This window comes from Phoca vitulina, unplaced genomic scaffold (genome assembly GCF_004348235.1).
Source record: "Phoca vitulina isolate PV1807 unplaced genomic scaffold, GSC_HSeal_1.0 scaffold7, whole genome shotgun sequence".
Lineage (NCBI taxonomy): Eukaryota > Metazoa > Chordata > Mammalia > Carnivora > Phocidae > Phoca > Phoca vitulina.
The window spans coordinates 63,633,753-63,649,039 of record NW_022589710.1 but is presented as its reverse complement, the minus strand read 5'-3'; the positions used below and the strand labels follow the sequence as shown (position 1 = coordinate 63,649,039).

The 15,287-nt window shown below is 45.0% G+C and overlaps 2 protein-coding genes across 2 annotated transcripts in view; one reads left to right on the top strand and one right to left on the bottom strand.

Moving 5' to 3' along the window:
• The window catches only part of LOC116633279, a 16,276-nt gene extending 14,051 nt beyond the window's left edge, over window positions 1–2,225 (top strand). Inside the window, exon 2 of the mRNA XM_032405890.1 lies at window positions 1,528–2,225. Within this exon, the coding sequence (XP_032261781.1) occupies window positions 1,528–1,590 (63 nt within the window). The 3' untranslated portion in view covers window positions 1,591–2,225. The remainder of the gene's footprint in view (window positions 1–1,527) is intronic.
• The window catches only part of AK7 (adenylate kinase 7), a 68,306-nt gene that overhangs the window by 1,954 nt on the left and 51,065 nt on the right, over window positions 1–15,287 (bottom strand). Inside the window, exons 13-17 of the mRNA XM_032405889.1 lie at window positions 12,914–13,042; window positions 12,479–12,547; window positions 6,490–6,687; window positions 3,209–3,429; window positions 313–471 (exon numbers count right to left, since the gene is read on the bottom strand). Coding sequence (XP_032261780.1) covers window positions 313–471; window positions 3,209–3,429; window positions 6,490–6,687; window positions 12,479–12,547; window positions 12,914–13,042 — 776 coding nt within the window. The remainder of the gene's footprint in view (window positions 1–312; window positions 472–3,208; window positions 3,430–6,489; window positions 6,688–12,478; window positions 12,548–12,913; window positions 13,043–15,287) is intronic.

The following is a 15,287-nucleotide window of genomic DNA, read 5'->3' as shown; positions in this document are numbered from 1 at the left end:
AGGAACACAAGCAGGGGGAATGGGAGAGGGAGAAGCAGGCTTCCCGCCAAGCAGGGAGCCCGATGCGGGGCTCGATCCCAGGACTCTGGGATCATGACCTGAGCCGAAGGCAGACGCTTAACAACTGAGCCACCCAGGCGCCCCCATAAATCTTTACTTTCAAATGAGTAAGAATATCTTACTATAAACTGTGAAGGTCTTAGAGGCTATTTCCCAAATAACCAGACACACAGTTTCTCTATCTCAACTAGCTTTCTGTTTAGATTCAGGCATCTTTTATTTTCAAATTGATATTTTAAAAAAATCTCTTACCAGAAAATCAACAGGATCATCCGGTCTGACCTTACAACACTCATTCAGCCCCTCCATCAGTGTTGGCATAACGTGGGTCATTAAATAGTTTCTCAGGGGAATAGACTGGGCCTCTAGTAATTCTCTTTCTTCTCTTTTCACTTCCTCTAGTCGTTTATTCTACAAATAGAACATTTGGGGGTTGGGGTAAACAGACAGAAAGGGGAGAACACTTTCACCCGATTCACCGCAGAGTGCGTTAGAACCGGATACCGCTGTACGTGGTCACCACATTATGATAAAGATGGCATTGCAAACAGCAGACAAAAGATGTAAATGGTGTTATAACAACTGTTTAGTACTAATCTACAAAATATTAAACTGGATCCCAAACTCACTTCTTAAATCAAGATAACTTTTAGCTGCCCAGATGAAGAAAGTAAGAGTGGGGGGATGGGAAGGAAGGAACAAAGGAAAGAATCACAGAAGTGCTAATAGAAAGTCTAGAAGGTACTCATTCATCTGGTGGCCGCGTGTTATTCCTTGCTCAGCATATGGGCCCTCCTCTCTTGGAAATAGTAATTTCCAGATTTCCTTTGAGAAGTCTCCCTTCTTAGCCTGGTGGTTTAGGTGGGACTTAAGCCCATCAGTCCAGCCCACCTCCCGGCTCTGGATGTTAGTAAAGGATAAGCACTTTTATCACGTAGAACCTAAGGATGATGCCAATGTGGAGGGCAGAGCAGAGATAGGGACCCCAGGTCCTTGGTAACACCATCTGAGCCACTATATCAAGCCTTGCCTGAAGCCAGCCCTACCCCCCTGGACTTTGTTGTGAATCCATAAGTTTTCTTTATTTCTAAGCCATTTGGAGTTTGCTTTTCTGTCACTTGCAAGATAAAGAGTCCTAACCGGTATTATTTGTTCGAAAAGAGTCTTTCCCAGCAAGACAGCAAACCCAGAAATCAACATGGGAAACGGATTGATGGATTTGACTACATACCACCATAAAACTTCTTTATGTCCAGAAGAGACACCATAAGTGCTGCCAAAAGATAACCGATGAGTTTGAGAAAAACTATTTGCAACAGATTATTAAAAAGCTAGGCTATCACGAGATGCACACAGGTTGCCAGGCACTGACCGAATATTTATGCACATACTGACTCATCACCCCCATCCCGTCGCTCACCCCAGTCGCTGTATGAAGCAGGTACTATCATCATCCTCCTTTTACAGATGGAGAAACGGAGGCACAGAGCCACAAACTTACAAGGAGAAGGAGCAAGACTTGGACGCTAGCAACACAGCTTGGGAAACCCTTGTCTCCTGAGGCCATTCGTGTTTCTATGACTACACTACCTTATCAGGAGCTGTTCTTGCAAAATACTAAGAAAAGGACACACCACCCAAACACAAGCAGAGAAAACGTGCAACCTAAGAAACATAGGAAGAGCTGTTACATGCCTGACCGGAGAGATGAACATTAAAGCAGTGGGTTGGGGTTTTGTTTATCAGGTTGATATTTTGTGAGCAAAACTGAGAAAGCAGGGTTAGAGGAAGTGAAGGGAAAGCCACTGGTAGACAAGGTGTGAGCTGCTTTACCCTTGCTAGAAGGTAGTTTCGAAATATGTATCAAAAATTAAACCACCTGTAGTCCGATCTAACAAAATTCAGGAATTCATGCTAAGGAGATAACAGGCACCCAAAGATGTGTGCATAAGGACACCCTTCCTTTGTCTCCCCCTTCCTTCCACAAATACTTGACTGTCTATTACATGCCAAGCACTGCTTTTGGCATTGGAAGTATGGTAGTGAACTACATAGACAAAAATCCTTGTCCTCCTGTGATTTAAATTCTGCGCAGAGAAAAGACAATAAACAAGATAAATATATAAAATAAATAGTCCACGAGAATAAATGCAAAAAGAGGGAAATTGAGGAATATAAAAGGGGATAGGACAGGTGATGGGGAGCGGCAGGGGTTGACATTTTTTTTAAAGATTTTATATATTTATTTGAGAAAGAACGAGAGAGAGAACACAGAGGGAGAGAGCACAAAGCAAGAGGGAGAAGCAGACTCGCCACCGAGCAGGGAGCCCGACGCTGGACTTGATCCCAGGACTCCGAGATCATGACCCGAGCCAAAGGCAGACGCCTAACCAATTGAGCCACCCAGGCGCCCCATGGGGTTGACATTTTAAATGTGTGCAGGAAAGGCTTCCTTGGAAAGATGACCTTTTAGGAAAGACTCAAAGCAAGCGAGGAAGTTAGTTGCGCAGATAGTGGGTTGTTGAAATGCATCAAGCCAGAACCTTGAGGGCCCCCATAATGAGTTTGGACTTTGGTCTCACAGTGATGCAAGCCTGTGAAGCGTTTCAACAGGGAATTGCTCTTGTGGATCCGGATGTTAGGAGGACGGCCAGCGGCAGCATGGGAACAGGCTGGAAAGGGACAGGTGCACCGTGGGGAGACCAGTGAGGAGGCACCGTAATTCTGGCGAGAAACTCCGACCCTGACCAGAAGTGAGGAGCTGTGGGTGGATCTGAGTACGATTTTCGGAAGCAGAATAGGTAAGACTCCGTGATTTGGGGGATTGAGAGGGTGAAGGAGGCCGACCACCCAGGTGAGATGGATAAATGGAGGAAAACGAGAGGAAATCCCAAGGTTGCCATGTGGCACCAGGGGACCCAGTTACAGGGATCTGGATTATCAGTACTCCTGGTGACAGCTAGTTACTGTTATCGTGATTATTTATCCCAAGCAAAAGACCAAGGGCACCTTTTAGGAAATGGTCATATGACGAAACAAAAAACGTGCTTGGGTATTTCCATGACATTTCTCTTCAAGCAGGATGGGAAATGCAGCTGTCCTAAATGGCTTGACCCCCCACCCCCAACCCATCCACACTCTCACTCACCCACTCCTCCCAGCGAGCGATCTTCTCGGCCAACTCCACGGCTTCCTTGGCCTCCCGTTCTGCTTCGTCCATCGCCTCCTTGGCCAGCCGCTCCTCCACAGCCCTCCGCTCCTCTTCTGCCTTTTCTTCATCCGTTAAACCATAATTTCGAGGCTCCCCGATCTCTTTGATGAGCTGTTTGATGGCAAGTCTGTTCTGAGGGTCTTCAAGTTTTCCTACATCTTTAAATACCAGGAGAGAGGAAGGAGATCAGCACACACATACATTCTGCAACATACTCTGAGATCACATTCCGGAAAATTCTTTGTTCCCATAAATGTGCCATGGTACGTTATGGAAATGACCGCACTGGTGTTCCAGTGGCCAGCACGGTTCAGGATTTCTTGGCTCGCTGGCAAATATCAGCGCCTTGGCTGGGAGTCCCAGGGCTGGAAGACTGGGTCTCAGTCTTTGAGCTCTGACAGCGTTGATTTTGAGTTGGGGGGGGGGGGGCAGAAGGACCTCCTCAAAAAAAAAGAGTTATCCATCCCTGGAAGCATCCAAGCAGAGAAAGATGCTTCTATGGGGGTTTCCACAGAAGGAAGTTCGCACTTGTTGAAAACCAGATAGGATTTCCTCCATTTCTTTTTTTTCTGTATCTGAGACTCAGTGATCCTGGGATACATTTCCAATTCATAAGAAAAACAAACCATTTCAGTTAGCCTATTTGAATAGGGAAAAGTCCAAATTCCAGAATATCTGACTAATGTTAACATCAAGACCAAGGGGCGCCTGGGTGGCTCAGTCGTTAAGCGTCTGCCTTCGGCTCAGGTCATGATCCCAGGGTCCTGGGATCGGGCCCCGCATCGGGCTCCCTGCTCAGCGGGAAGCCTGCTTCTCCCTCTCCCTCTCCCCCTGCTTGTGTTCCCTCTCTCGCTGTGTCTCCATGTCAAATAAAATCTTGAAAAAAAAAGAAAAAATCAAGACCAAAAACAAAACAAAACAAAAAACCCACAGCAGCTTCTTGGTAAATAACGGGTTTCTCCACAAAGTCACTCAACACTAAATTCTACACCACTCCCTTGGAAGGTGCCCCCATGGAAGGGTGTGCAGTGGGCGATTTTGGTTCTCAGCACCTCAGACCTTCCTAGGGGTAAGGCTCCTCTCACCCCGCCCCAGGCACAACCACGGCCATGCCCGCTCCCTATGTTCCTACAGTATGACCTTGACCCAGACTAGAGGCACCTCTAGCTTCTGCACGGGAAGAGGGGAAGAACTGGGTCAATGTATCACTTGGTAGGAGGAAGCCAGCCCCCAAAAAGCAAACAAAACCAAAATAATACAAAACTCATATATTCCACTTGTTGCCTGTGCCCTGACATTTACATGTATTTCTCCCAATTTCTCTAACAGAGTAATTACAACTTGATGTGCTTGAAAGTGCTCTGAAACACTTTTGAAGAGGCTCACGTTTGGAGACTAGTGCTGCCCAAACCAATACTTTGGCCCTGACCCTGGGACAGGGGAATTGCTGACTGGGGGTGGGAACCTGCCCAAACCATGACTTTGGATTTGCCCTTCTAGGGATGTGTTATTAGGGTGGAAAGTCTAGCTCTAGGCTTGGCTCCAAGGGTAGAAACTCCTGGGTTGTGGGGCGGCCCCAGTTCACCATGAGGGTGATGGAGGAGAGATGATGGTCCAAAGAGCTGGAAAGAAAGAGACTCCAAGAGAGAAGAGGAGTCCAAAGGTGCAGAGAGAAAATGTAGGTGCCAGCCCCATTCCTGATCCTTCTGAGGCTGGTCTGCATTCCTGACCTTGACCCCTCTCCCACACCCATCCCTAAGATCTATTTCTCCCTTCCCTTTTACGTCATCTCCTGCTTATCCAGGGTAGAGATGAGGCCAAATGTGACGGGCACAGAATGAGACAGGAACGCAATGACCACTCATCCACTCCTCCCCCTCATTTCTGTCTTTCTCAACATTTCTCCCCGGGGCTCTCCTGATTTTTCCATAAATACCTTTTTGAGCTTTACTGAAAAGATGGCAATCACTGTTTTTGTGCAATTTTCTCACCGTTCTCTCCCAGTTCTCTAATCAAATAGGGTGAGCTACTTTCCATAAGTAGATTCAAATCCTAAGGTTTTACATGGAAAACGTGGGTCCAATGTGTACAGACACGTCCAGATGAGGACAAAATCCAATTGTTTCCGCGGGTGCCAAATGGATTTTGTAGATTTATAAATTGCATTATCTTTTTATTGCTTAATAGCACGCTATGTTATGCCTTAGTAATAACAAAATTAGTTACCACATGTTGAACTTCCCGGTACTCCAGACACTTCCTATTATCTCTGCATTTGGAACAACTCTATAAGCCAGGGGTTATTTTCCCATTTCACAGATGAAAACACAGATGAGCAGAACCAGCCCTGAAATCAGCTCTCCGCCTCATGCGGACGTCGTTCCTTGGCGCTACCCCTCCCAGCACTCCAGGGTCCAGGTGCTGTCCCATCTGGCTCTTGAGGACAAAGAGAGACCCTGAGAGGCCCTCAGGGGTTTGGCCTGGCCACTAAGCTTCCACCAGGCTAGGGGGTTCTCAGCAAACCCAGGGGAGGAAGAAATGTCAAGATCCAGGAAGCCAGAAAGGAAGTTTAGCGGTTCACCAAAGCCCAGGGGAGTAGAAACATTTATGACAGCGGAGATTTGGAGCCAGGAACAATGACACCACGGTGAGGTTGATGACAGCTCCTATTTACTGAGTACCTGCTGGGTGCTAAGATCTGAGTTCAGTGTTTACTGGAAACAAAGAGGAATGCAATGAAGAACAATCTGCTTTCTGAGTAGCAGTGGAGGGGTCAGATGGCCGGGATAAAGGCCAGGAGGGGCTCCATGAAGAACACCAGGGCCCTGCAATGCTACAGGGACAAAACGCTGCCCCCGAGGAAGCTGGGAGAATGACCCAAAGCAGCCAGCAGCAAATATACATATCTTTGAAGTGTCCTTTAAAAAAAATGCCAATTTGGTATTCGATTTCATAATATATGTGTATGTTTTCATATAACAATACCCAACACGCCCCCCAACACACACACCAAATCCTCAAGTAGAAGAACTCCCCAGGAGGAGCACTCCCCTGTTTATCCTGTGACCTCCTGGCCCCAGGGACATAGCTCTGCTTCCCCGTCCCCACCCCCAGCCCTATGACAGGCAGGCAGCTGGGGTGCCTTGTGGGGGGGGGGGCGGTCCTGACACTTGGCAATGGTTCTTCACATTCACCTTAGTCCTGAGCTCGTTTCATACCAATATGTGTTGGGTGGATTTCAATCTCATCGAAATAGTTGATGACAGTCTCATCTTCAGTATTGAGGTCCCGGTAGTTACTCAGAGCCCGGAGGAAGCGGTCCTGGCTGTAATGGGTCCCCACCACGATGCTCTCAGGAAGGTTCATCACCCGCTCCTTCAGGAACTCATCCGAGGCGTCCAGCACACAAACGAACTCTGGGGAAAGAGAGAGAGGCTCCTGAGTTAACCCAAGGATGAAGGAGCAAACTAGCAGGTGCTGGTGGCCGGACCAGTGCTTAACCCGAAATGTCCAGTTACCAGGCTAGACCTCATGACAGATTGGCCTCCTTGCTGCCTCTCATGGAAGATACGTAGATACAAATCACTGACATTTCCAGACACTACCTGATGAGGCCCAACCAGCTGGTATTTTGTGAGATCTGTTATTTTTCTATTTTTTCCTTCTTTCCTTCCTTCCCTTTTAAAAAAAGCGGCAGAAATTGGAAATAGCAAATCTCTAATGACAAAAAGAATAGCAAATCTAATACCAAATAGCAAATAGTAGCAAATCTAATCATCGAATAAAAACAAATCCGATAACAAAAAGCAGCAGAAATCGGAATTAGCGCATCTCTGATAACCCTGTGGCATCAACCGCCTCCCAGTCAACCCCCACTTCGCCCTTTTCCCAGCACGGCATCACAGGCTCCCAAAGAGACTAGCGGCTGAGCAAACTGATGGCCAATTTGGCAAATTAATAAAAACAAGGACTCCCCTTGGGATTTTAATTTCCCAAGGATCCAGCTCTCTTCTAACTTAATGCAATTGGCTAGGAAGCATCTGCCTTCCATTCAACAGAGCGCTTATCTGATGTTGGACACGGGGATCAGATTAATGATGGGGATCATTTCACCCACCTGTGATTTTCTTTATCTTTTTCTTTTTTTAAAAGATTTTATTTATTTATTTGACAGAGAGAGAGCGCGAGCACAAGCAGGGGGAGCGGCAGGCAGAGGGAGAAGCAGGCTCCCCGCTGAGCAGGGAGCCCGACGTGGGGCTCGATCCCAGGACCCTGGGATTATGACCTGAGCCAAAGGCAGATGCTTAACGACTGAGCCATCCAGGCGCTCGCCACCTGTGATTTTCTTTTAAACTATGAAAGCAGCTGTTTCTCCAGCTTCTTGTATAAGTTCAGTAGATATTTGTTGAGGGAATGAATGGTTAAAGTGCACATCAGTGAAATAGACTTTCTACGTGAGTTACTATTCTCAGAGGTTCTCAACACGGTCAGAGTACACGGGTGCCCAGATCATTAACCAGGTGTATTGCAAATAACTTGCTACCTGTAAGAGTTTGGCAAAGCATGGAAATGGTTTAATTTTTATCCTAAAATTGTATTGGTTCCCTGTGGGCTAAATCCGGCCCATCATCTGATTTTGCAAATCAAGTTTTATTGGGACATTTAAAGATTAATTAATTAATTAAATTCTATTGGTTTGCCACATAATAATGCCATTTTCACTCAAACGCATTCTAATAAGATTTCTTGAGTGAGTGAGAAAAGTAAGTGTACAGAGCAGAGCCCAGAGCAGAGTGTGCCTATGGGGCAGGTGGATGTCCATTGAATACCATCTGCTTCGTGTGTTAACAGTGAAAATAAAGGTTGAGGGGCGCCTGGGTGGTTCAGTTGGTTAAGCGACTGCCTTCGGCTCAGGTCATGATCCTGGAGTCCCTGGATCGAGTCCCGCATCGGGCTCCCTGTCAACAGGGAATCTGCTTCTCCCTCTGACCCTCCCCCCTCTCATGTGCTCTCTCTCTCTCATTCTCTCTCTCAAATAAATAAAGTCTTTAAAAAAAAAAAAAGAAAGAAAAGAAAAGAAAGGTTGAGGACAGAGCTTGTGGAACAAGATCCAATAAATTCATAACCATAGTCTGATGCTGCCACTATTCTGACCTATCTTAATTTAGTTTAGATGCTCATCTGTGATCATTTGATTTTCATGAGTGGCTATATTTTGAAAAGGAGAGGAGACAGCTGGACCTCCAAATGCTGGTAGAGTACTTGAATTGAAATTATGTCAATAAATTCACTGAAATTTGAATCTAGTTAAGCTCCATGACGTCAGGCATCTAGATGAAAATAATTCTGTTAGTAATCTAAGAATTTTAAAATGCGATGCTGGGGACACCTGGGTGGCTCAGTCGGTTAAGCGGCTGCCTTCGGCTCAGGTCATGATCCCAGGGTCCTGGGATGAAGTCCCACATCGGGCTCCTTGCTCGGCAGGGAGCCTGCTTCTCCCTCTGCCTGCCTCTCCCCCTGCTTGTGTTCTGTCTCTCTCTCTGACAAATAAATAAATAAAATCTTTAAAAAAATAAACAAATAAAAATAAATAAAATAAAATGCAATGGTGTATTTTTCTCCCCAGTGATTGGGAGAAGGAAGATTCCAGTTAATCAAGTACCATGAACAGTGAGTGATGTACTTGGCTTCCAGATTTCAAAGAACTTTAGCGTGATGGAATATATTTCCCACTGGATGATTTTTTTTTTTTTTTTAAGTAAGCTCTACACCCAAGGTAGGGCTTGAACTCACGACCCCAAGATCAAGAGTTGCCTGCTGTACTGACTCAGCCAAGCAGGTGCCCCCAGATGATATTTTTAAAAGTCCTTTCTTACGATTCAGACAGAACTTCAGGATTTTGCAGTACCTCGAGATAATTATTCAGAACATCTACTGTCCTGGGGAGCCTGGGTGGCTCAGTCAGTTGAGCATCCAACTTTTGATTTCAGCTCTGGTCATGATCTCAGGATTGTGAGATCGAGCCCCATGTTGGGCTCCCACCTCAGCTCAGAGTCAGCTTGGGATTCTCTCTCTCCCTTTCTCTCTGCTCCTCCCCCCACTTGCGCGCTCTCTCTGTCTCTCTCCCTCTCAAATAAACAAATCTTTCTTTAAAAGAAGGAATATCTACTGTCCGTGTACTGCTAACTATGGATAGCAAGTAACAGATTTCTGCTGGTAAGATTGTATATAACAAGGAGGTCACTTTATTTGGCTATCTAGAGTCATGTGAAAATCTGTTTTTTGTTGTTTTGTTTTTTGGGGTTTTTTAATGTTTTTTTTTTTAAGATTTTATTTATTTATTTGACAGAGAGAGAGACAGAGAGAGAGGGAACACAAGCAGGGGGAGTGGGAGAGGGAGAAGCAGGCTTCCCGCTGAGCAGAGAGCCCGATGCGGGGCTTGATCCCAGGACCCTGAGATCAAGACCTGAGCCAAAGGCAGATGCTTAACGACTGAGCCACCTAGGTGCCCCTGTTTTTTTTGTTTTGTTTTGTTTTGTTTTTAGATTTATTTATTTATTTGAAGAGGGGCAGAGGGAGAGAGATAATCTCAAGCAGACTCCCCACTGAGCCTGACACAGGGCTTGATCTCATGACCCATGAGATCATGACCTGAGCCAAAATCATGAGTTGGACACTTAACCAACTGAGCCACCCAGGCGCCCCTGAAAATCTGTGTTTTAAAACATTTTTTCCATAGTCATCAAGCAGATACAACTGTATTTATTTATTTATTTACTTTCACTTTTTTAAGTAGGCTCCACGTCCGATATGGGGATCAAACTCATGACCCTGAGATGAAGAGTGGCAACTCAGCCAGGAGCCCCAAGCAGGTATGACTTTAAACTTGTCTGCTTCAACAACGAGATCTGAAAAGAACTGAACTGGATGCAGGCTAGCAGCAGCTGTAAAAAGCAATGATTTATCAAGGAGAGATAATACCACCTATGACGGGGTCACCACAGATTCAAATGTGTTATCATTCAAATCAAGCACGGAGACTTGTATTAATCAGATTTATTATTTTCTGTATCTTACGATGTTTTGACATCTCCGGAGGGCGTTACACACCTAGAGAGACACTGCCCCTTTCAGGACTAGCTAATTCCTAAAGATAGTCAACCACTTACTCAGGAGCATGGCCCTCATATACAAGATGACCACCCCCTTTTTATAACTCTCACACACCAAGCCAATATTTCCCTGCCTTAAATCATCCCAGAGCCAGGTACCAGGGAACTAGAGAGCAAAACCCACTGGGACTGGCTCAAACTAGCCAATCCTCTAAAAAAAAAAAAAGCTGTTTACTCGGCCCTGCCTCGCCTTTCCCACAGAAACCCCAGTTAAGGCAATGGCTGAGCCTTCCCCTCGATGCTTCCTGCTTCCTGACCAAGCCTCGCACACTTCCCCACGCGACCCAGCATGGTGGGGCACACCGCCTGCTCTGGGGACCCTGCTTTCAATGGCATTGGCCTCTCATGTCCTCACTCAGCCACCTCCCTGTACTCAAATCCCCCGGGGACAAATGAGACAATCCTCTCATTTCTTCCAGGAAGACAGAAAATAATGACAATTTCCAGAAAGAGGGTAACTGGGCGCCTGGGTGGCTCAGTTGGTTAAGCGACTGCCTTCGGCTCAGGTCATGATCCTGGAGTCCCTGGATCGAGTCCCGCATCGGGCTCCTTGCTTGGCAGGGAGTCTGCCTCTCCCTCTGACCCTCCCCCCTCTCATGTGCTCTCTCTCAAATAAATAAATAAAATCTTTAAAAAAAAAAAAGAAAGAGGATAACTGACTATGAACAGACTAAACATTCCAAGTAGATGACATGTTCGACCCATTTGGACCACATCCAGCAGAGGGAGGCAGCCCAGGGGACCACGCTTAAGAACCGTTGACTGTTTCATGTTCGTGATTCCATTTCCTGAAGGGTTTCATTAGTTCTGTGTTTTGGAGGCAGTGGGAAGAGCAGGCCGAGTTTGAATTTAAGCCATTCTGTGTACCAGGGAGGCGGTCTTGGGTAAGTCCCTGGGCTTTGGCTTCTGGATCAGGTAACCATGGGACTAATTCCAGCCTGGCAGGACCGTGCAAAGGCTCAAGGAATTCCTATCTCGTGCAGTTCTGGGCACATGACAGACAAATGGTTCATTGAGCTGCCCCAGTGAGAGCATGAGGATTTACGATGCGGTTTGCAATGAATGAATATTGCCCAGAAGTGATAAACTCTCAGAAACCAGACAGATCTGGTTAATCGACTTTACTTTTTAACTTTTTAACTTTTTCTAAGCCCAATGCATACGTGCATGGGAAATCCAAGACAACCCACCCCTTTGCTGTTGCAAGTTCCTGCCCCAGGCTTCAGGGCCCTCAGGCAAACAGTAAATATCTGTCCCTGAGGATGACTGCTTTCTGGTAGCCCCAGTGCTTCCAGAAGCTTCATGGCAAGCTGTCATCAACTGACTCCCGTGGGGACTCTGACGCAAGTGAGCACACCCCCCCCCCATTACGACCTCGGGCTCAGTTGCTGAAAAAAGCTGTTTTTGTGTTTCCTATGATGATACTGCATGCAAATTGATTAAAAAAAAAAAAAACTTGAAAAGTTCAAGGCAAGGCCACAAGAAATGCCTGCTGGGTACTCAGCAAATCCCTTTTCGTGGAATACGTTGTTTATGCTTTACTCCCAGAGGACATCGTGCAACGACTGTGTATTTACATGGACAGTGAACCGAGACGCTCTGCACCTGCCCAGTCTCAACCCTGGATTTGGGAAAGATGGGAAAGATGATGGCATGGCTAGCACCTAAAATGGTAGGAAGGGTCCAGTCCCTGGTCATCTTGCCAACTGACTCAGAAGTCAAGGCATCAGGGGACTGGCCACGCAGTGCTTTGTTCCCGGAGGGAGCAGCAGAAATGAACATTCTCAAAGAGACTTCTGTCCATTTCAGAACTTAGTATTCCTGTATTCCTGATTGCTGCCCCCCATACATTCCCTAGCTTGAGAGTTTATGTTTAAGGGTATCGTTTTCCCTTTTTCCCTAAAAAAAAAAAAGAGAGAGAGAGAAAAAGAGAGAGAGAGGGGAGAGAGATCTGCTTTATTGACATCGAAAAGATAGTTTGGGTGCAAAATGGCATTCCTCTAAATATGACCTTCAAGAAATATTTTAAACTTACCAGGTATGATTAGTTTATCAAAGGGAAACATTTTGCCTCTGACTTCTTCTTCTTCCTCCTCATCTTCTTCTAATTAAAACAAAATATACATTGTTGTGTTTATTATGTGCTGTCACTATGGACAGCTTGGCAAAAAATTAAAATATTTTAACTAGAAGTTAACTAGAAAACTAACCAATAATAGAAAAGCCTGTATTTTAGATACAGTCTCTCTGATTTTTAAATTTTAACTGAGTGACTATTACTATGATACGTTGCAATTTATCTGAATGTAAGCACTCAAATGAAGGAGGGGCGTCTGGCAGGCTCAGTCCGCAGAACATGTGGCTCTTATCTCAGGATTGTGAGTTCAAGCTCCAGGTTGGGGGTAGAGTTTACACAAAGAAAGAAAAGCTTTCAAAAAAAATAAAAAATAAGGGGAACACTCAAACTTACGATTGAACAGGTCTTTAGCTTGATCATAGGTCTTTGGGAATCCATCCAAAATATAACCTTGATTCCTGCAAGGCATAGATTTCACCTTTTCTTTGATAAATCTAATTATATATTGATCTTCTAGTCGGCCTGGTAAAAAGAAAAAAATATATTACTAGGGAGTCACATTCTACATGGCGGTTACATTCCAAAGCCATCTCAAAATTTGTTGCGTAGTCAACATTACTACTGAAAATCTTTTATTTTCCCTTAAAGTTACAAATATGTGGTTTTGTATTTTGAACATGACACGTGAACTGTAATGCACAATAAAATAGGAGAACCCAATGAGCTTGTCTGCAATAAAGACCAGAAGCAAATGCTGATGTAGCAAATTCCCAAATATTTTTCTGGGTAAAGTCACAACTTCTGGCTGAAGCAGAACAAGGAGCAAGTGGAGATGTCCCGAGTGTTCCCACTTGCCAGCAGGGTTCACTCAATTCTGTTTTGATATTATGCCTTAATACACAGCCTTATAGCCTTAAGACATAGTAATAATAGCCTTAATACACAGAAATAAATGTTTCCGTTGTAAGATTTAAGTGAGATAGTATTCACGTGTTTGTTTTTTGGTTTTTTTTTTTAAGATTTTATTTATTTATTTGACAGAGAGAGGCACAGCGAAGAGAGGGAACACAAGCAGGGGGAGTGGGAGAGGGAGAAGCAGGCTTCCCGCCGAGCAGGGAGCCCGAGGTGGGGCTCAATCCCAGGACCCTGAGATCATGACCTGAGCCGAAGGCAGACGCTTAACAACTGAGCCACCCAGGCGCCCCTCACATGTGTTGTTAACACACGACTTATTAATAGTGTAACAATAGTAATAAATGTTTGCTGCATTGGAATAAAAATCAAGCTTGGGGTGCCTGACTGGCTCAGTTGGTAGAGCATGCAATTGATCTCGGGGTGGTGAGTTCGAGGCCCACGTTGGGTGTAGAGATTACTTAAAAATAAAAAGGAAAAAATAAATTAAAAAATAAAAATTGAGCTTGATCTGACTCTCAAAGGCACGGTTCTCTTTAAAGCTGCAGGAACGAACACCCTCCCCACCCTGGGTCTCTCCAAATCTGCATTCCTGACCTTGGCCCCACTACACAGTTCCTTCTCCAGCTTTGGAGGCCGGAGGAGGAGTCTGTTCTAAAACGGGCACAGTGGTTAAAGGACGATATGATGCAGCTTCATATATTATTATGAATAATACTGTGATACTCATGTATTATTCTATTGTAATCATCAAACAGCTACCGTTTCTGAGACACGGCCCTGCCCTTACGTTGCGTAATGTGTGCATTACGGTATGGTGAGTTTGGCAACTTTGAGTAATTGATCTACAAAGCTCTTTCTAGGGTCATACCATACTTTTAGTTTATCTGTGGGTCTACAATAAAAAATAGTTTTGGTCTCTCTTTTTTTTTAATTTTGTTTTAGAGAGGGAGAATCTTTTTTTTTTTTTTTTAAGATTTTATTTATTTATTTGACAGAGAGAAAGCAAGAGAGCACAGGCAGGGGGAGAGGGAGAAGCAGACCCCCAGCTGAGCAAGGAGTCCTACTCCCTCAATCCCAGGACCCTGGGATCCTGACCCGAGCCAAAGGCAGACACTTAACCGACTGAGCCACCCAGGCATCCCGGTTTTTGGTGTCTTTTAATCACTGTATTAATGACAATAAAATGATGTCATTAAAACACCTCTTCTTTCTTCTACCTCCCATTGGCACACAACTCATTAGGCAGGAACTGATTCAAAACTAATTGCATCTTCCAGAAATTTAAATGTTAGGGCTGAGACCAAAAAAAAAAAAAAGAAAGAAAGAAAATCAAAGGCTTTATTTCGCATAATGAAATTCCTCGAAATGATTTGACATTATTTCTCAGTAAGGTTTACTGTGGTGCAAAGAAATAAAGCCAAATAAAATGTTGAGGGATTCAGCAAAATTCGAAGGCGAGTTTTATCTAAGCAGTCTGTTTCTGATTTTCAAAGGTTCTGTTGCTGAGGCAAAGGCACAAAATGCTCAGAAATCAAGCTTCAGGCCCCTCCATGCATCCCTTGGTTGATTTCAGCCAGCCAGCTTTGCCATTCGCTCCTGTTTGTTCCAGAGCTGAAGTGTTCAGTATGCAAGAAGGGACCTCGAGCAGCAGTTTCTATAACTATGGAATGTGGGTACACAAAGGGCCAAGCTCAAGTGGCTCTCTCTAGAGAACTATGACCTCCTAGAGATACACCCATGACCTTGGCAGTGTGGAGCTCCTTGGAAGGGGACTGTCACTTCTACTTTGAAATGAATGAACACAGCACTACTGGACAGCCTTTAAAACACCACCTGCTTTTTTTTTTTTTAA